Below are 22,173 nucleotides of genomic sequence, written 5' to 3'. Positions count from 1 at the left end.
GAATTATAAGAAATTAAAATGGGTGGTAGGTGTGGTGTAGAACTCTACCCCTATAATTTTATACTTTTATAATTCATTATTAAGTCACTAGTAAAATAAATAAACACAATGAAAAAAATCAAATGCAAAATATCTCCCATGAAACCATGATAACATGTTATGATAACATCAGAGATCATAACATCTGACTCCTTCATATGCTCTAAGGCATTGAGCTAATTAAGTTAAATAGTAATATAGCAATGTCACAATAATGAAAATAACTAACTTGTACTGTTTACTTGGTGGCAGACACTGCTGTAAACAGTTATAAAGTTTTATCTCATTTGATTCTCACAACTACCAAAGGAAAAAGAGACAGTTGGGGGTTAAGTAACTTGCCTGAGGTCACAAAGTTGGTAAATGGCAGGGCCAGGGTTGCAATTAAGTGGTTTAGAGTCTGAAGACCACACCTTTAGCCAGAATGCTGCATGACCTCCCAATGCACCTGAACTTCATCCCTTAGACAGCTATTCTTTTTCTGACTAAGGTAATAGAGATTCAGAGAAGTGAAGTAACTTGCCTTAGGCCACAAAGCTAAGGCTCTAGAGCTATCACCAAAACCTGTGCAGCTACTCTGCAAATAGTCTGGGAAAACTCAGTCTGGGATAGGACCTTTGCCTCCAGGTTATATGAGCATTAGATGCTAGTCTTTTGAAGGGTACAGTTGTACCAACAGTTTGGATTTTAGCTGGAGGAGGGTTCAGTGGGTGAGGAAGATGAGGGGGTCACCTGTTCCTCCAGAAGAGAGTTGGCTTTAGGGTGTGGTTTTAGAACTGTATTCTTGTTGCCACCTTTTGTAAAATGAAAAGGAATTATTTTTGGATTTTGTCAAAGTTCTTCAGTCAAAACCCACCACTTACACTCTAATAAACTTGGGCTTATTGACATATTACAATTAAGGGAGAAACACCCTACAGAGAACCATGGGGTTTCTCAGTGAGAACGTTAGAAATCATTATATAGATAAGGAGTAACAGGTATTTTCCAGGAGGATTTAAGGAAGCAGGATTTTTCTTTGGATTAGATGCTTTCAAGAAGTAGGGATGAAAAAAAGTAGGGATGACTGGGGATTTTAATAATTCTTTCCTTGGAGAAGAGAAGCCTATATTAAGGCTGAAGTCATGACTAGTAAAAAAAAAAAAGTGGTCATTTGTGTTAGCAAGGCTGAAGGGAGGGATGGTTGGTCTTTTTTTTTTTTTAATTGGAAGGTGTTCACACAGGATAATAGATACTGTGGCCTTGTTTTTGATCCATTATAGCCACAGAGTGACCCTGTTTGATGCTGATGTTCTATGAAATTGTTTATGTTCAGTCAGGGAACACCAAGGTCAAGCTGTGAGCACCAGCCAGCTCCTAGCTATCAGAGGCTGCTTTTCTCCTTCTCATCTTTCAGAAGTCTTGTAGGTTCTTGTATTATTTAAAGCCTCTCCCAGGTGTGGCATGTAGTGAATTTTTGGAATGAAACACCTCATGAGTGGTGGCTATGTAGATGTCAATCTGGGTAGACCAAAAGCAAGGTCCCAGTGCTGACTCAGCAAACCACAATGACAGAGAAGCAACTTGGTTAAGTAGTTTTATCCTTTATGTTCAACCTGGCACCAGGTCAGATAAGTGATTGAACATTTAAAAACATTTATTTATTTACTTATTTATTCATTTTACCAAAGCACTGCTCAGCTCTGGCTTAGGTGGTACAGGGGACTGAACCTGGGAATTGGAATCTCAGGCATGAGAGTCTGTTTGTGTAATAGTTTATGCTACATCCTCTGCCCTTTAAAAACTTCTAAAAACAGAAATGAAATGAAACTAAAATTAAACAGGCATCCTCCATGTCCCACACACACAGTGCAAGTGTTCATCAACATATTATCAAGTGATCCTGTCCATAAGGAATGTATGAGTGAGGGTCAGTGGCTTTTGGGAGGACATGCCTGAGGCCACTCAGCAGGTAGGTGGTAAATCTGGGGTTTGAGTCCAGTCACCTGAACTCCAAACTCTTGTTTTTCACAGTACAGAGCACATGTCCACTTAGGGCTGTCCTGACATGCCATGCAATTGGGCAGGGTCTCTTTTCCTTAACATCTGACTCTTCACTGGTCACAAAGTACACAGAGGAAGCCAAGAGCCACATCCACAAACATCACAGAATGTTGATATCTAAGATTACCTTAGGTTACCTTCTGTTTTCCACCAGAAAGTACATTGGGATGTATGCATACAGAAATATTTACATAGATACATACACATGCACAGTTTATAGACACACATGTACATACACATACTTGCACACACACGGAGTTGACACCTCACCTATCTGGAATTCAGCTATCCAGCGCCCTCATCTATCCGGAACACAGCCGAGAAACAAGGAAGTAAGCAAAAAAGGCATCTCAGCAGCCAGATTAGATGTTTACATAACCCATGCATTAAAGCTCATGCACTTAACTCCTAGGAGAAATTCTAAGCCCCCAATTCCAAGCTTATTTATTTTAATTTTACACATGATTCAAACAAGTTGGGTCAAATGAGAAGACCTACACAAAGTTACTATACACAGGCAGGCTGGTAACAGTTAAGAATGACAGACAACAGCTTACTAGCCAGAGAAAAGGAAATAATATACAAAGTAGACACAACCCTAGGGTTATTGAAAGTAGGGACACCTCAGCTGGCCTTGAGAACACACTGCATCACAAAATAATTTATAAAGTAGTACTCGTGCTTTGTTCATGAGACTGTCTTAATGAAGGATGGGAAATTACAGTTTGGAAAGAGGTCCATTATTATAGTGGTGACTGGCAGCTAGTAGAGCTTAGGTCAGCAAGCCTAGGTGGGGCTGGTCCCATGTCTGAAATTTACACTTCTGGACCTTTCTCTTCTGTACAGACATTCTCCAGTTATCCATAACCATCCCTCTCCTTTGTGCAGTATTTGGATGATACCCACATATATGTTACTATCACAGTTTAAAGGCATTTGAACTTGTGTTTCTCAGTGTGAACCCTCAGCTCTCCAGGAAATTAGTCTTTTTAGCACACTCTTCTCTCCCTTGTAGGAGCTAAGGAATGAGGTTATAGAACTTGAATTTCTTATTTATTTATTTCCCTTTTGTTGCCCTTGTTTTTGTAGTTATTATTGTTGCTATTATTGATGTTGTCATTGTTAGATAAGACAGAGAGAAATGGAGAGAGGAGGGGAAGACAGAGAGGGGGAGAGAAAGATAGACACCTGCAGACCTGATAGACACCTGCAGACCTGCTTCATCACCTGTAAAGCGACTCCCTTGCAGGTGAGGAGCCAGGGACTTGAACTGGGATCCTTATGCTGGTCCTTGCGCTTTGCACCATGTGCACTTAACCCGCTGCGCTACCGCCCGACTCCCAGAACTTGAATTTCTCTCATTGTATTTTCATTACCCTTTCTGATCATCCCAGGTGATGAATTGATCTGGGTTTTTAGATTTTTTTTTCTTTTTTACAGGCATTAAGCCTACTGCTGCAGATCATAATTATATCTACTGTGAGTCAGGATTGCCTTTAAAAGTCTATTTCAGGAAATAGACATGGGAACTGGCAAGATGTGCTCAAAACCAAGTGAGGCATTTCAGCCACTGCCTCCTCTTTTACACATCAAGATTAGAAAAGAAACAGACAGCCACACCAAACAGCACAGCACACCTTCCCTGTAACAAACCCAGCAGCTGGTTGTCTCTTTTTAAATAGGAAGAAGTCGTCATTCTATATGGATGGGCTGGCCAGCCTGGGCACAAGGGTTTTAGCGTTACCTGGCATGGCATCCATGGAAATATAGGGTTCAAACGGAATAGCCTTCTTCCTGTTACGTGTGATTAAGAAGACGCCCAAGAATGCAATGATGCACCTGAGGGATGGAGATAAAGGGAAGAAGAGAAATAAGACCAGAGTGAGGTTAGGAGGGACATTTTCAGGCTCGGGTAATGAGAAAAAGGTAAAAAGCAGATTGCAGGCTGGGAGGAGAACTCACTGCTAATAGTCCTGAGAGGTTGCTAAGTCTGAGATCAGTGGGAAACAGACGCTAGATGAGTAATAATAGTCTGCACAAACCCCCACACCCAACACATAGCACAACCCTTAATCAGAATCAATTAGACTCTCCTGGGCAAAACCCTCAGGGCTCTTCAGTGCCACTTAACCTCCATCTCAGAACCTTGCCTTACACATTTCTTAATTAACAAATTCTTTGTGGTCTAAATTCAGTCAATACAGGAGTAGGGAGAAAACCTGGAAAATCACTGTTCTACCTCAGTACCACTTCCCCAGGGATGTATATATTCTTCCAGAGTCCTTTTTAAATTTCTTTTCCCTAGAGCTGAGCTGCACTTGCTAAAAGTTGAGATATAATTTACATCTAGTAATATGCACATTCCTCAGAGAGCTCGATGAATTTCACCTACATACACACTTGTGTAATCACCACTTTGGGCAATGGCAATGGAGAAGATATTTTCATCTTCCTGTCCCTACTACAGATGGTTTCCTTATTTCCCCTTCTTTCCCCAGAAATGACCATTAGTCTGTCTTCTACCACCACCAATTCGATTTTCCTGTTTCTGAACTTCCTGTAGGTTAAATCATACAGTGTATCCTCCTTTGTATCCGGTTTCTTTTCACTGGATAAATATTTTTAAGTTTCACCTGCTTTATTGTATGCATTGGCAGGTCATGATTTTTAGTTGCCATGTATATACTGGATATACTATAATTTGTTTTCAACCCTCGGATACACATTTGAGCTATATCTGATTTGGGCCTTTTATAAATAAAGCCACTGTAAATATTCATGTATAAGTCAGTTAGTTTGTATGTGAACTCATTTCTTTTGGGTATATATCTAGCTACAGAATTGTTGGATCTTAGAATAGGTCACATACATTAAAAAAAAATGTTTGTGACATTTCTACTTAATGTAGCCTAGGAAAGGTTCTGTATCGGTACCTACAGATTGGTCTTAATTTCTCAAAATGGCAATATAGTGCTTTATTACATAGATTCTTTATTTAAATTATATGCTACCGGTCCGGGAGATGGCTCAATGGATAAATTGTATGCTACCATTGGTTACTTTGAGTTGTTTACCATATAATTAGAAAATTAACAAGGGGACTGGGCAGTAGTGCACTAGGCTAAGCGCACATAGTACAAAGTGCAAGGACTGGCACAAGAATCCTAGTTGGGTTTGAGTGCCCAGCTCCCCACCTGCAGGGGGGTCACTTCACAAGCAGGGAAGCAGGTCTGCAGGTGTCTTTCTCTCCCTCCCTCTATCCCCTCCTCTCTTAATTTCTGTCTGTTCTATCCAATGAAAAAAAAAAAGGAAAAAATGGCCTCCAGGAGCAGTAAATTCATAGTGCTGGCATGGAGCCCCAGTGATAACCCTGGGGACCAAAATAAAAATTAACATACAGTCTTATATAACTTCTATTCCCAGATAAGTGGCTAGCAATGCAATATTATATCAACAAGTATACTTATTTAAAAGTTTATTGATATTTCCTAATTATTCATCCATATTAAACAACTTCTCAGAGTGTGACAGAGCTGGTCCCTTCGACCGCTTGTAAATTTGTAAATTATCAATCCTCTTGGTTTCTGTAAAATGATATTCTCTCATGCAGCTTCACTATGGGCTTCTTTGATCTGAGTTGAGGCTGTAAGTCTTTTTATCTGTCAAAATGTGATCTTTTAGAAATGACAAAGAGATTAAAGCCCAAGAAGAGAAGGGGAGTGAGATGAAACTCTTCAGAGAGTAAAATGCTGACCACTGGGGACAATGCTCTAAATCCCAGCAACATCACTGACTGAAGAGCTAAAAGCAAAAAATGAAGAGAGGCAGCCCACTAGGAATTCTCCGCTCGATGCTCCAGTCAGGGAGCAGGATGGAACTCACCCCAGTGCGAACATACAGATGTGCAGCACGTCCTCGCCAATGAAATCCAAGTAGAAGATTGCACCTGTGGCAGCAAATTAACAAGTAAGATATTTTCAAATCGCCTTTTTTGCCAGTCTGCCTAGGATTTAGCCAAACTCACTTCCCTGCAGGAGATCAAAGTGATCAAAACCCACTATGACAGTGTCTAGTAAAATATTAGGTGAATGAATTAGAAACTGTTTTAGGGAACGGATCAATTGTCTCACCACCCACCCTTTCTTTGTCTTTAAAGAGACCACATTACTAAAGCTTCCTTTAATGTGGTAGGGGCCAGAGTCAAACCTGAGTGGCACACATGGAAAAGCAAGCTCCAAGTGAGTCATTTTACCAGTCCCTCCACTCCCCTTTCTAGACACCTCTTATTGCCACCTCCCCCAACCCCAACTTTTGATTTGAGATATTAAGCTTAAAATAGTAGTGATTTCATAAACTACAGCAAACTTCCACCAATGTGCTAATAATGTGAACTAAACTGAAGACCTTATTTATTTGTTTTTACATAGACTCCTCCTGCCATGTTCCTTTAAATGGATAAACAAGGCTTCCTATTTATGCTGCCAGCTGTGCAGCAGCTGGCCAAGCATACAAGCCCACTATATGCTGAATTCCTGAACTCAGAAGTTCAAACAACTATATTGTTTGTTATTGTTTTCAACTTTGACTGGACCATAGTTTTATATTTAAACATTTATTTATTTTTATGGGAGAAAGAAAGGGAGGGAGAGTAGAGAGAGATAGATAGACAGACAGAGAGAGGGGGGGGAGATATGTTTTGTCATATGAAGTGCTAGAGACCAAACCCTAGGCCTTATGCATCCAGAGAATATACTCTAGTTAGTTCTTGACCAGGACATCAGTCACGGTCAATGCCACACTCAATCCTGCTCACAGCACAGGCCCTGGAGATCATGTGCCCAGCTTGTTTCCATTTCTGAGAGCAGGTTTAAAGTGTAGTGCCACACAAATGGCTTCCTCTAAGGAAGTCTTGTTTATTTGTTTGTTACAGCAAAAAAAATTTAAAAAATGAAAGAACGATTAGAAACACTGCTCAACTCAACTCTAGCATTAGGTGGCTTTGGGGACTGAATCTGTGGCTCCAGAGATATAAGTTCTGTGTTCTAACAAGCTGAGCTATCTCTCTGGCAGAGGTAAATCCATTGTAATTGGTTTCTACTCTAATATTTTAGCCACAGGTATCCCTTAAAGACAATAAACTTATGCTTGTAGCCTCCAAAGCCACTTCAGATAGCAAATGGAAAAACATTTTCATAGTAGAGTAGAAGAAAAGGGGAAGACAATCATCATCATCAGTTATGTGTCGCAGAAGTTTCATATATGCAAGATCTCTAAACACACACATATGTAGGAGATAAATGGATTGTGTATATGTCAATTTTAGGAGGTCAGTGTTTTTAATTCTATTCTAGGAATGTGGAACTGAGACTCAGAGAAGTTAAGTGATTTCCTAAGACCTACACAGCTCTATGTTGTCCTGGGGCTATAACCCCAGGCCTAAACTTCTCCCGTGAAACTATATATAATTCTGACTGTCAAGAAAATCAGCAGAACTGGCCATCTGACAGAGTCAGAACTGGCCTTCTACCTCCACCCTGGGGTAATGTCCTTACTGCTAAGGTGGAAGACAATATCTAGCAACAGGCTAGCTACCCTTACCTGCTGTGATGGCAATGGTCGTGGACAGAATGTAGCCCACACTGGCAATCAAAGAAGAGTCATACATCTGTGAAGCTTGACTTAAAAACCTTCAATACAAAAACACTCTGATTAATCTGGACTGTGGGGAAAGTGTTTTGTCACCAGAAATGCCTTTCTCCTCAACTCTGTGTCCCTTGAGACCCTATCCAACTTAAAGCCATTCGTGATTTCTTACTCCAAGAAAGTCTTACAGCACTTACCACATTATGCCTGTTTTCACCATCCTTTTTCTTTTCCTTTTTTTAAAAATATTTTATTTATTTATTCCCTTTTGTTGCCCTTGTTGTTTTATTGTTGTAGTTATTATTGTTGTTGTCGTTGTTGGATAGGACAGAGAGAAATGGAGAGAGGAGGGGATGACAGAGAGGAGGAGAGAAAGATAGACACCTGCAGACCTGCTTCACCGCCTGTGAAGCGACTCCCCTGCAGGTGGGGAGCCGGGGTTCGAACCGGGATCCTTATGCTGGTCCTTGCGCTTAGCGCCACCTGCGCTTAACCCGCTGCGCTACAGCCCGACTCCCTCCATCCTTTTTCTTAAACATCTTTTATTAAAATAAATGACTATATATGAATAAATGAGTATTTATTGTGCAATACATAATATGTACTAAATAATAGATAAGTAATGCACAATGACTATAGGAAAGAGAGAGAAAACTAATACTCCTTACCTTCCGTGCTGCATAAATGCTACCATCATTTATGACAGTATTTATCCTTTCTCTGGGTAGTATTTCAGTTACTGCACAGTTGCTTACAATGAAACATATTTTCTTCTCAGTTGTAATTGTTTACTAGGTTGCCCCTACACCAGAGTTCTGCAAATATTGGGGCAGGTGACTCTTCAGTGATTGTAGGGTGAATCCTAGGAAGTTCCCTAGGGAGATGGGAAGAAACATCTGGTCCCTCCTTATAAACCCTAGTGTAAGCCCATGGTAGGGACTCAGTGGTGGTGACTGGGATTGTAGCAGGACTAAGAATAGCAACAATCGACATTTTATTGGCTGTTTTTCTGGGGACTGTGCTGAGAGCTTTATGTGATTCTCTGTAATAAGAACTCAGAGACTGTAGAACAGAGGATTGAAAGGTACTAACTGGGACTTAATTTTAGTGCCAAACACTTCCTGGCCTCTTAATTTCTATTTGCTGTAGTCCCTGACATGCAAATATGAAGATAACACATCTGCCTCAAAGAGGTAGGGATCAAATGAACTCACATTCACATGAAAGCAGAGAACAGATCAGCTTACTCTGAACACGAAGTCAGCAGAAATCACTCCCGTGATCTCTTGAGGCCACCACTAGTAAAAGGTGAGCCCAGATCAGAGTCTCTGAGACCTGTCCTGCTCAGGGTGCACCTGTCTCACGGACCACCTGAAACCAGCATAGTTTCTCCTATCTCCCAGTTCTCACACAGGATGGTTACTTGCCCTTGGTTGGGTATCGAGTCTTAGATATGAACAAGGCCCATGTCCATATGTCCTTAGTATTGTGGTTTTTAGTTGTTAGGCTTACAGAGAGAAACTGTCACATTGCTGTTCTGCTTGGAAAGGTATGGGGGAGGGGTTTCAGAACAGGAAATGAAAACTTTTTATGTTTTACCTAGAAGGCAAATAGGTGCTTCATGGGAGCAGAAAGTTTCCTCTCAAGTCCCTTAGAGGGATGCCTGCCCCACAGTGGATGGAAAATGAAGCCTCTGATCACACGCCTCTTTTTCATTTGCCTCCAGGGTTATTGCTGAGGCTCGGTGCCTACACCATGAACCCACTGCTCCTGGAGGTTATTTTTTCCCTTTTGTTGTGTTTATCACTGTTGTTGTTACTATTATTGTTGTTACTGCTATCATTGTTGTTTGATAAGAGAGAAATGGAGAGAGGAGGAGAAGATAGAGAGGGGGAGAGAAAGACAGACACCTGCAGACCTTCACCACTTGTGAAGTGACCCCCCTGCAGGTGGGGAGCTGGGGGCTCAAACTGGGATCCTTATGTCAGTCCTTGGGCTTTGCACCATGTGTGCTTAACCCACTGCTACTGCTTGGCCCTCCACACATTTCTTATAATCTATGTAAGAGGGTGTGGGGAAACCCTCCACAATGTCTTTCAGAGTCCTTCTTTCCCCCCCCTTTTGTTGCCCTTGTTGTTGTAGCCTTGTTGTGGTTATTATTGTTGTTGATGTTGTTCATTGTTGGATAGGACAGAGAGAAATGGAGAGAGGAGGGGAAGACAGAGGGGGAGAGAAAGACCTGCTTCACCACTTGTGAAGTGACTCCGCTGCAGGTGGGGAGCCAAGGACTCGAACCTGGGTCCCTACGCCGGTCCTTTTGCTTTGCGCCAGGTGCGCTTAACCTGCTGTGCTACCGCCCGACCCCCCAGAGTCCTTCTGTGTGAGAAGTTGGCAAATCATTAACTCCCCTGCCTCCACAGTGTGTGCCGAAGGGCAGCTGCATTGGGATGATATGCCTGCCTTAGGGCTTCAGGAACAAATGCACTTAGGTCCAGAATATGGAAAAAGACCCACAAGGAAAACAGTTTGCTACTTACGCGGCCTGATAGATGGCTGTTGCCACCATGCACACAAACATCACATAGAAGATGGGGTAGTCGAGCTGCAGATTGCCTTGAATGGACAAGGCAAGCATTCCTGCCACAGCCTTCACTGTCACCACTGTCATGGAGCCTGCAGAAGGTGAACACGAACATATGGACAAGTAGGTTTACTACTCCAAAGCATAATGTGGGAAAGAAAGAGGAAAGGAAGACTGCCAGCCAATCCTGTGATTTCTACAATGTGTATATTCCATTTGCATTGGATCTCTTGTAATTCTAGTATGAGCACTGCTATATCCTCACCCTCACCAGTGGCCCCTGCCCCTGAGCTGCCCTGTTGCTACACTGAAAAAAAAAAAGGAATAAAGAAAAATCCTAGGTATTTCCAAATGATGTTTTTAAACTCTATCAAGAAAGGACAATGAGTTCAGTTCTCTGACCCTGCACCCCCACCCCGAGTTTCCTTCTTGGAAGGAAGCATTGTGCCTGCAACTGGGTGAGCAGGCAAGATAATCTAGGAATGGAAAAATGAGCTTCTTTTGATTATTACTTTCTTAGAAATCACAAATTATGTGATATGTGAACAGCTCGTGTGTGTGTGTGTGTGTGTGTGTGTGTGTGTGTGTGCACACGCACACACACACATGCTCACTGACTTGTAGTAACTAAACATTTTTTCAGATTATAAGTCTCTAAATACTTTGGGATGCATACCACTATATATATATACACACACAAACTATTCAAATACATTTGTGTTTATTTTAAAATCAGCATTGTAGCACTATATATACATTATAATCCATGCACAGGAAAAACCACTTAAAGCATGGACATACAGGGCTGGGTGGTGGGACACTCTATAAAGGGCACAAATTATCATGTGTGAGGACCCAGAGACCAGAGACCTTGAGAGAGAGAGAGAGGGAGAGAGAGAAAAGAAAAGAAGGGCTAAGGAGATAGTTTAATAATTATGTAAAAGACTTTCATGCTTGAGTTTCTGAGGTCCCAGATTCAAACTCCAGTACCACTGTAAGTTGGAGCTGAGTTGTGTTCTGGTAAAGAAAGAAAAACAGAGTCTTCTGGAGGCAAGGCTATGGAGCAGTAGCAGCTGCGTTTCTCTCCTCTCCTCTCCCAGGTCAACTAGGAATACCAAAGGAGGTCATCCGGGACCACAACAAGGCAGGACTAGAATGACTTCAGGAACCCACCAAATCACTGGTGAGTGCATAGAGAGGAGCCTAGGGAGAGATTAAGTGGCTGGTAACAGTTCAGCAGTTTACCAGTTGAGGCACCAACTCCAGTCTGTTTTACCAACAAAAAGATGGCTGAAGGAAGGAGAGGACTCCCCTAAGACTCACCAAATGCAACTGTGAATCTCTATTGCTACTGCCTTCAGAGGCTGGAGCAGCATGGGGGAGGCCCTGTGCTGACATCAGGGGACAGAGAACTAACCAGGAAACTCAGGAGAAGATCTACACCTTGGTGGCCTAGCAGTGGGGCTGTGTGATGGGAGCCTTTCCATGTTGTTCTCCTGATGAGAACATAGTGAATATTTGCCTCAGAACCTACAGACTATACACAGGACTTGTTTAGAAACTCACAGGGCCCAGCAGTGCTGCCCATCTTGGCAGAGAAGCAGAATTGAGTCTGGAGCTTTGAATCCTTGGGGTGTGAGAGTCTTTTTGCATAACCACTGTATTATCTCTCCCCTACCCTGCTTTATCTCTTGGTCAGGAGTGAGGGATTAAACTAAGAAACCTACTTATACTTTAAAAGCCCCTGTATCCTTCTAGACTGTCATTCAGACTAGATGGAGGCATCAAAACCTTCTCAGATAAGCAACAGTTGAAAGAATCAACTATCACCAACCCTGCCCTGAAGGAAGTTCTGAAAAGTCTCCTATAAACAGTCAAACCACCTTCTTCTTCTAGCGTTTGCCCTTCTTCTGTAGCCAGTCAACAGTGTCAGGTTGAGCCTGATGTAAAGTTTCGAGACCTCCTTTGAATCTGGAGTGGTGGCAGTCATTGACTATGTGGGTCATAGTCTGTCTGTAGCCGCAGGGGGCAGTTCGGGTCGTCTCTGGCTCCCCAGCCATGGAACATAGCAGCGCACCGGCCATGGCCTGTTCGATAGCGATTGAGGAGGGCCCAATCATAATGTGCTAGGTCAAAGCCGAGTTGACGCTTGCAGGGGTCTGTGATGAGGTGTTTGTTCTTTACCTCAGCTGACTGCCAACTCTGTTTCCAAGAGACTGGAACAGAGAAGTTCAGTGTAGGCATAGGGGACCAGATTGGGTGACGAGATGTCAAGCGTTGGACAGGGTGGGCGAAGATATCCACGTAGATTGGCAGGTCTGGTTGAGCGTAGACGTGGGAAATGAACTTAGATGATACCGCATCCCGACGAATATCTGGCGGGGCGATGTTGCTCAGAACTGGCAGCCGTGGAACCGGGGTGGAACGGATGGTTCCAGAAATTATCCTCATGGAGGAATATAATTTGGAATCGACCAAGTGGACATGGGGGCTACAGAACCATACTGGGGCACAGTATTCTGCAGTGGAATAGCATAATGCCAGAGATGATGATCGTAGTGTGGAAGCGCTCGCGCCCCATGAAGAGCTGGCCAGTCTTGCAATGATGTTATTCCGCACGCCCACTTTTGCTGCAGTTTTTATGAGATGTTCGTGAAATGACAGGGTGCGATCGAGAGTAACGCCAAGATAGACTGGCTGGGCTTCAAGCCGGATTCTCGTATCGTCAAGCTGCACATTAAGCTCACGCGAGGCCGAGGCATGGTGTAGATGGAAAACAGATGATACCGTTTTTGCAGTGCTAGGGATTAGTCGCCATAAATATGCCATATATCAGAACACTCTAAAAATCTACAAGAATGGTGTTAAAATATCTTCAATTTTTGATATCAATAAATGTCAATGACCTGAATTCACCTATTAAAAGACACAGAGTAGGAAGATGGATCAGAAAACACAACCCAACAATATGCTGTCTACAGGAAAACCCACCTAAATCAACAAGACAAACACAGACTCAAAGTGAAAGGATGGAAAACTATCTTACAAGCCAATGTCCCACAAAAAAAGGGCAGGAACAACTATTCTCATATCTGACATGGTAGACTTTAAAATAAATAAAATTTTAAAAGATAGGGATGGACATTCTTAATGCTCAGAGGATCAGTCGATCAAGAGGACTTAACAATTATTAACATCTATGCACCCAATGAGAAGCCATCTAAGTAAATCAAACATCTACTGAAAGAGCTACAGCAATATATTAACAGCAACACAGTAATAGTAGAGGATTTCAACACCCTACTCTCTAAACTTGACAGATCATCCAGGCAGAAAATCAATAAAGAAATGAGGCAGCTAATGAGGATATAGATAAACTAGAACTATTCGACATTTTCAGAGTCACTCACCCGAAAAAACTGGAATACACATTCTGAATACAAATTCTACTCAAGTCCACATGGGTCATTCTCAAGGACAGACCATAAGTTAGGCCACAAAGACAGCATCAGCAAATTCAAGAGCACTGAAATCATACCAAGCATCTTCTCAGACCACAGTGGAATTAAACTAACACTTAACGATCAACAAAAGATTAGTGATTGTTCCAAAATGTGGAAGCTCAACAGTACACTCCTTAACAACTACTGGGTCAAAGAGGAAATAAAAGAAGAAATCAAAATGTTTCGAGACTTCAATGAAAATGAAGACACAAGCTATCAAAATATTTGGGATACAGCTAAGGCAGTACCAAGAGGGAATTTCATAGTCATACAAGCACACATTAGGAAACAAGAAAAAGCACAAATAAGCAATCTGATTGCACATCTTAAAGACCTAGAAGAAGAAGAACAAAGGAACCCTAAAGCAACCAGAAGGACAGAAATCACCAAAGTTAGGGCAGAAATCAATAACATTGAGAAAACCATACAAAAGATCAATGAAAGTAAATGTTGGTTTTTCGAAAGAGTGAACAAAATTGACAAACCTTTAGCCAGACTCACAAACCAAAAAAGGGAGAAGACCCAAATAAATTGGATCGTAACTGAAAGAGGAGATATCACAACAGACACCACAGAAATTCAACATATCATGCAAGGCTTCTATGAACAACTATATGCCACCAAGCTAGAGAACCTGGAAGAAATGGATGATTTCCTAGATACCTACCAACTTCCAAAATTAAATAAAAAGAGGAAATAGATAATATGAACAGGCCCATCACAGCTAATGAAATTGAAACAGTTATCAAAAACCTTCCCAAGAATAAAAGTCCTGGACCAGATCATTTTACAAATGAATTCTAAAAACCTTCAAAGAAGAACTAATACCTCTACTTTTAAAAGTCTTCCAGAAGATTGAAGACACTGGAATACTCCCTTCCAGCTTCTACGAAGCCAACATCACTCTGATACCAAAAGCAGACAGGGACACAACCAAAATAGAAAACTACAGACCAATATCTCTGATGAACATAGATGCTAAATTATTGAACAAAATTCTAGCAAGCTGGATGCAGCAGTATATTAAAAAGATTGTTCATCATGACCAAGTGGGGTTTATCTGAGGGATGCAAGGTTGGTTTAATATGTGTAAATCAATCAACGTGATGTACCACATCAATAAAAGCAAGACCAAAAACCACATGGTCATATCAATAGATGCAGAGAAAGCCTTTGACAAGATCCAACATCCCTTTATGATCAAAACATTATAAAAAATGGGAATATATGGAAAATTCCTGAAGATAGTAGAGTCTATAAGATAGCAAACCTCATACTCAATAGTGAAAAACTGGAAGCATTTCCCCTCAGATCAGGTACTAGACAAGGCTGCCCACTATCACCATTACTATTCAACATAGTGTTGGAAGATCTTGCCATAGCAATCAGGCAGGAGCAAGGAATTATAGGGATACAGACTGGAAGAGAAGAAGCCAAACTCTCCCTATTTACAGATGACATGATAGTATGCATAGAAAAACCTAAAGAATCCAGCAAGCTTTTGGAAATCATCAGGCAATACAGTAAGGTGTTGGGCTACAAAATTAACATACAAAAGTCAGTGGCATTCCTCTATGCAAACACTAAGTTAGAAGAAGTTGAACTCCAGAAATCAATTCCTTTTACTATCGCAACAAAAAGAATAAAATATCTAGGAGTAAACCTAACCAAAGAAGTGAAAGACTTGTATACTGAAAATTATTAGCCACTACTCAAGGAAATAGAAAAAGACACAAAGAAGTGGAAAGATATTCCATCTTCATGGGCTGGAAGAATTAACATGATCAAAATGAATATATTACCCAGAGCCATCTACACATTGAATGCTATCCCCATCAAGATCCCAGCCACATTTTTTAGGAGAATAGAACAAATGCTACAAATGTTTATCTGGAACCAGAAAATACCTAGAATTGCCTAAACAATCTTGAGAAGAAAGAAAAGAACTGGAGGCATCACGCTCCCAGATCTCAAATTGTACTATAGGGCCATTGTCATCAAAACTGCTTGGTACTGGAACATGAATAGACACACTGACCAGTGGAATAGAACTGAGAGCCTGTAAGTAAGCCCCCACACCTATGGACATCTAATCTTTGACAGAGGTGCCCAGATTATTAAATGGGGAAAGCAGAGTCTCTTCAACAAATGGTGTTAGAAAAAAGGGGCTGAAACATGCAGAAGAATGAAACTGAACCACTATATTTCACCAAATACAAAAGTAAATTCCAAGTGGATCAAGGACTTGGATGTTAGACCACAAACTATCAGATACTTAGAGGAAAATATTAGCAGAACTCTTTTCCACATAAATTTTAAAGACATCTTCAATGAAACAAATCTAGTTACAAAGAAGACTAAGGCAAGCATAAACCAATGGGACTACATCAAATTAAAGCTTCTGCACAGCAAAAGAAACCACTACCTAAACCAAGAGACCCCTCACAAAATGGGAGAAGATCTTTACATGCCATACATCAGACAAGAGGCTAATAACTAAAATATATAAAGAGCTTGCCAAACTCAACAACAAGAAAACAAATAGCCCCATCCAAAAATGGGGAGAGGACATGGACAGAATATTCACTACAGAAGAGATCCAAAAGGCTGAGAAACACATGAAAAAAATGTTCCAAGTCTTTGTGAGAGAAATGCAAATAAAGACAACAATGAAATATCATTTCACTCCTGTGAGAATGTCATACATCAGGAATGTTAACAGCAGCAAATGCTGGAGAGGGTGAGGGTCAAAGGAACCCTCCTGCACTGCTGGTGGGAATGTAAATTGGTCCAACCTCTGTGGAGAACAGTCTGGAGAACTCTCAGAAGGCTAGAAATGGACCTACCCTCTGATCCTGAAATTCTTCTCCTGGGGATATATCCTAAGGAACTCAACATACCCATCCAAAAAGATCTGTGTACACATATGTTTTTAGCAGCATAATTTGTAATAGCCAAAACCTGGAAGCAACCCAGGTGTCCAACAACAGATGAGTGGCTGAGCAAGTTGTGGTATGTCATGCTCAACACGGAGGAGAGAGAGAGAGAGAGGAGATCCGGACCGGAGAGGGAACACAATTCTTTATTCGTGTGGGCACCTCAGAGTTGGGTGAGAGCGCAGTGGTTTGGACCATGTGGAGCTAGCCAAAATGGCCGTCTCGCACAGCAATCTTCCCTGTGTCTAATCACCGAAGTGAAAAGCAGGCAAGAGAGCGAGGGGCAGAAGAAAAAGGGCTTTATAGGGCAAAAACCGGGAGTGACAAGCCGGGACAGGATTGGTTGGGAAAGGCACTCTGAGAATGTCCCAACTCTCTGTTGGGAACTGGCAACAGCCTGAGGGGGACAACACAGCAGATGTGACTACATCTGCACAATTTCCCAGCAGTGGTATATATATATATATATATATATGAATACTACTCAGCTATAAAAAATGGTGACTTGACTGTTTTCAGCTGATCTTGGATGGACCTTGAAAAATTCATGTTAAGTGAAATAAGTCAGAAACAGAAAGATGAATATAGGATGATCTCACTCTCAGGCAGAAGTTGAAAAACAAGATCAGAAGAGAAAACACAAGTAGAACCTGAACTGGTGCATACTGCACCAAAGTAAAAGACGCTGGGGTGGGTGGGTGGGGGGTAATACAGGTCCAAAAGGATGACAGAGGACCTAGTGTGGGTTGTATTGTTATATGGAAAACTGGGAAATAATATGCATATACAAACTATTATATTTATTGGCGAATGTAAAACATTAATTCCTTAATAAAGAAATTAAAAAAAACTTTAATTTTGATTATTCTACATTGTAGAAATGGTGGTATTTATCACTGATATTTTGGTAAGAATTTTTATGTTAATCAAATTCATTTGGGTTGCCGCTTCTACCTGCATGGGGAAAGCTTCATGAGTGTTGAAGCTGGGCTGCAGGTATCTCTCTGCCTCTCTCCCTTTATATCTACCCCTTCCATCTCAATTTCTGGATGTTTCTATCCATTAAATAAATAAAGATAATAAAAAATTTAAAAAAAAGAGAGAGAAAAAAAAAGAAAAATTGAGAAAAAAAAAGAAAAAAGAAAAGCCAGTGTACAGTCATCAGTGCAGGCATCCCAGCAAGAATCCTAGGGTCTGTTGGTATGGATCAACCTCCCAGTGCCCATGTCCAGTGGGAAAGCAGTTAAAGAAACCAGCCCTCCCACCTTCTGCACCCCCCCCCCCCAAAATGTGGTCTATATTCCCAGAGGGATAAAGAATAGGGAACCTTCAAATGGAGGGGTTAGGGCAAGGAACTCTGCTGGTGGTTGGTCTGTAGAATTGTACCCCTTTTATCTTATAATCTTGTTGATCATTATTAAATAACTAATAAAAATTTAAAAAGAAATAATATTCTGGCAATAAATAAATAAAGTAACCAAGTGTAATATTTTCTTCTCGCACACCTGGTGGACCATCTTTTTCCCTTTTACTGGATACCACTGCTTTCCCCAGCAGTGCGGAAATGACTTCTCACTCTAAACTGTCAGATTCCCTGCTAAAAGACAAATTAGTGGAAACAACTCCCAAGTATGGTGCCCTTGTTCTAGCTGAAATGTTCTGTTTCCCTGTTTGCTTCAGCTTCTGTTCACTTTGCCTTCTCCTGCCAATAGCCCATCATGTGGTGGTTTCTGGGTTCCTCAGTCACAGAGATGACCGATTTCAAATAGCAGCCAGCTAAGACAAGCACTTTCATCAGGCTGTCTGATATCTGATTACTGTAAAAAATGGTGACTAATCCCTAGCACTGCAAAAACGGTATCATCTGTTTTCCATCTACACCATGCCTCGGCCTCATGTGAGCTTAATGTGCAGCTTGACGATACGAGAATCCGGCATGAAGCCCAGCCAGTCTATCTTGGCGTTACTCTCAATCGCACCCTGTCATTTCACGAACATCTCATAAAAACTGCAGCAAAGGTGGGCGTGAGGAATAACATCATTACAAGACTGGCCAGCTCCTCATGGGGCACGAGCGCTTCCACACTATGATCATCATCTCTGGCATTATGCTATTCCACTGCAGAATGCTGTGCCCCAGTATGGTTCCGTAGCCCCCATGTCCACTTGGTTGATTCCAAATTATATTCCTCCATGAGGATAATTTCTGGAACCATCCGTTCCACCCCGGTTCCACGGCTGCCAGTTCTGAGCAACATCGCTCCGCCAGATATTCGTCGGGATGCGGCATCATCTAAGTTCATTTCCCACGTCTACGCTCGACCGGACCTGCCAATCTACGCGGATATCTTCGCCCACCCTGTCCAACGCTTGACATCTCGTCACCCAATCTGGTCCCCTATGCCTACACTGAACTTCTCTGTTCCAGTCTCTTGGAAACAGAGTTGGCAGTCAGCTGAGGTAAAGAACAAACACCTCATCACAGACCCCTGCAAGCGTCAACTCGGCTTTGACCTAGCACATTATGATTGGGCCCTCCTCAATCGCTATCGAACAGGCCGGTGCGCCGCTATGTTCCATCGCTGGGGAGCCAGAGACGACCCCAACTGCCCCTGCGGCTACAGACAGACTATGACCCACATAGTCAACGACTGCCACCTCTCCAGATTCAAAGGAGGTCTCGAAACTTTACATCAGGCTCAACCTGACGCTGTTGACTGGCTATGGAAGAAGGGCAAAGGCTAGAAGAAGATCAGGCTGTCCTTGTTAGTTAGAAGGGGTCAGAAAGGGACTGGCCAATAAGCCTCAGAAACTTGGGGACTTTTAACTTAATCACGAAAGAACATTTGGGTGATCTTTAAGTCCACTTTGAAAACAAAATCACCCAGGAATGAACAACTGAATCATGCTCCAACCAGATAATCCTCTGAAACATCATACTCAGTTAAAGAAGCAAGATGTCATAGGACCCTATTTATATAATATATCCAGAAAGACAAATGTACAGAGACCAAAAGCAGATTAGTAGTTGAACAAGGGCTTGAAGGAGAGAGGAATAGAGAATTACAGCTATGAATGTAGGGTTTCTTTCTGGGGTGACAAACATATTCTAAAATTCAATTAAGGTGATGGATTCAGGATATTGTGACTACCTAAAAACCACTTAGTTATGTATTTTTGAATAGGTAATAATTTTGTTGTATACAAATTGTATCTCAATAAAACTGTTTAGAAAAATCAAAATAGGGTCTAAGGAGATAACACAGCAAAATCTTTCCTTTCCCAGGGCTTTGAGAGCCCAGGTTCAATCCTTAGGACCCCTATAAGCTGAGCAGTGGTCTGGAAAATAAAAAAATCAAAATGGTGGCACCCTGTCCTATGGTGATACATATGGATGTGGTTTATGGCTGTTGCTGAAGTGAAATCCTAGGTACATATTGGGCACCTGTGCTCCTTTCATTTATCTCCCTCTTCCCCCTGAGATATGTGTGCTCTGTTATTCCCACCTTTAGATAATAGTGTGGCTCACCAGGTTCAGGCCACAGTTACAAGGGAACTGCTGCAGGTTTTTTTTTTTACTATTAGTTTTTAAATGTATTGTTATTATTTATTGTTGAAGGGATTAATGAGTTACAATAAATAGTTGTTGATACATGTGTAAAATTTCTCAATTTTCTGCAAAAACACTATCACCAAGGGGCGGATTAAGTGCTTGCATTACCATATGCAGGGACCTGGGTTTGAGCCCCTGCTTTCCATCTGTAGGGGGCAGGTTCAGTGAAGTAGGTATGCAGGTATCTCTCTTTTTCTCTCCCTATCTGTCTCCCCCTCCCCTCTCAACTTCTCTCTATCCTATCCAATTAAAACATAGAAAAAAAGAAAAAAGAAAAAAATAATAAAGACCAGCAGGAGCAGTGGATTTGTAGTGCTGGTACTGAGCCCCAGTGATTATCCTGGTGGCAGAAAAAGAGACAAACAAAAAAACGCTCATCCCCAGCCTAAGTTCTTCTCCACAGCATGCTTTATCCACTATTCATCTTTCTCCAGGAAGAACAGGTACATCTCACAAGTCTTATTAGTACAACAAACTCTATGTGGGGTTGGTCACAATCTGATTTAAAAAACATTCCTTCCATTGCACTCATCTCTCTAAGAGGAGAAAGAATGAGCACAAAATCAGTTTTATTAAATTTTTTTATATATTTATTTTATTTATTCCCTTTTGTTGCCCTTGTTGTTTTATTATTGTAGTTATTATTGTTGTTGTTGTTGTTGGATAGGACAGAGAGAAATGGAGAGAGGGAGGGGAAGACAGAGGGGGGGAGAGAAAGATAGACACCTGCAGACCTGCTTCACCGCCTGTGAAGCGACTCCCCTGCAGGTGGGGAGCCAGGGCTCGAACCGGGATCCTTATGCCGGTCTTTGTGCTTTGCGCCACCTGCGCTTAGCCCGCTGTACTACAGCCCGACTCCCTTAAATTTTTATATTTATTTATTGGATAGAGACAGCCAGAAATCAAGAGGGGAGGGGGTGATAGAGAGGGAGAGAGACAGAGAGACACCTGCAGCTCTGCTTCACCACTCCTAAAGCTTTCCCAAGCAGGTGGGAACCAGGGGATCAAACCCGGGTCCTTGCGCATTGTAATACATGCGCTTAACCAGGTGCACCACTACCCCGTCCCACAAAATCAGTTCTTGACTTTAATCTTTGATAGACTTTACACAGACCCAGTGATAGTTGGAATCTGTCTGTTTCTGACATCTCTGAAATAACCTCTTAACCCACTGGTATTTCATCTGCTACATTATTTTCCATTGTAACTGTCACTGCCCAAACATACATGACGTCTATATTTGTCTACTTGCTTACCACCACTTTCCTACCTTTAGAATGGAGACATCGGAAGCAGGGCATGTCTTTTTTTTTTTTTTTTTTACTTTTTTAAAAAATATTTATTCCCTTTTGTTGCCCTTGTTTTTTTATTGTTGTTGTAATTATTATTGTTGTTATTGATGTTGTTGTCGTTGTTGGATAGGACAGAGAGAAATGGAGAGAGATGGGGAAGACAGAGAGGGGGAGAGAAAGATAGACACCTGCAGACATGCCTCACCTCCTGTGAAGCGACCCCCCTGCAGGTGGGGAGCTGGGACTCGAACTGGGATCCTTACGCCTGTTCTTGGGTCCTTGCACTTTGCGCCACGTTCACTTAACCCGCTGCGCTACTGCCTGACTCCCGGCATGTCTGTTTTGTTCAGTACCATGACCAGTTTCCAGCACTGTTTCAAGCACTTAGAAACTACCGAGCAACAACAAACCACTGTTCCAGCAGGTATATCACACTGTCAGCAGTGTTATATCTGCTGAAAACTGCCTCCAGGCAATGAAGGTCTTTTGGCAGTGGAAAAGCTCAGTTGCCCAGATTTCCACT

General features: G+C 41.8%; 1 protein-coding gene across 2 annotated transcripts in view; it reads right to left on the bottom strand.

Moving 5' to 3' along the window:
• Positions 1–22,173, bottom strand: part of NIPAL3 (NIPA like domain containing 3) — a 62,821-nt gene that overhangs the window by 4,734 nt on the left and 35,914 nt on the right. The window contains exons 8-12 of one of the 2 annotated variants that reach the window (XM_060205551.1): positions 10,263–10,398; positions 7,681–7,769; positions 5,965–6,028; positions 3,827–3,921; positions 2,353–2,384 (exon numbers count right to left, since the gene is read on the bottom strand). In XM_060205551.1, coding sequence (XP_060061534.1) covers positions 2,368–2,384; positions 3,827–3,921; positions 5,965–6,028; positions 7,681–7,769; positions 10,263–10,398 — 401 coding nt within the window. In that variant the 3' untranslated portion in view covers positions 2,353–2,367. The remainder of the gene's footprint in view (positions 1–2,352; positions 2,385–3,826; positions 3,922–5,964; positions 6,029–7,680; positions 7,770–10,262; positions 10,399–22,173) is intronic. The other variant, XM_060205550.1, reaches the window with a different exon arrangement.

Source organism: Erinaceus europaeus, chromosome 13, assembly GCF_950295315.1.
Source record: "Erinaceus europaeus chromosome 13, mEriEur2.1, whole genome shotgun sequence".
In the NCBI taxonomy this organism is placed as follows: Eukaryota; Metazoa; Chordata; class Mammalia; order Eulipotyphla; family Erinaceidae; genus Erinaceus; species Erinaceus europaeus.
Note: the sequence above shows the minus strand (reverse complement) of the source record. Positions and strands in the feature narration are given on the sequence as shown.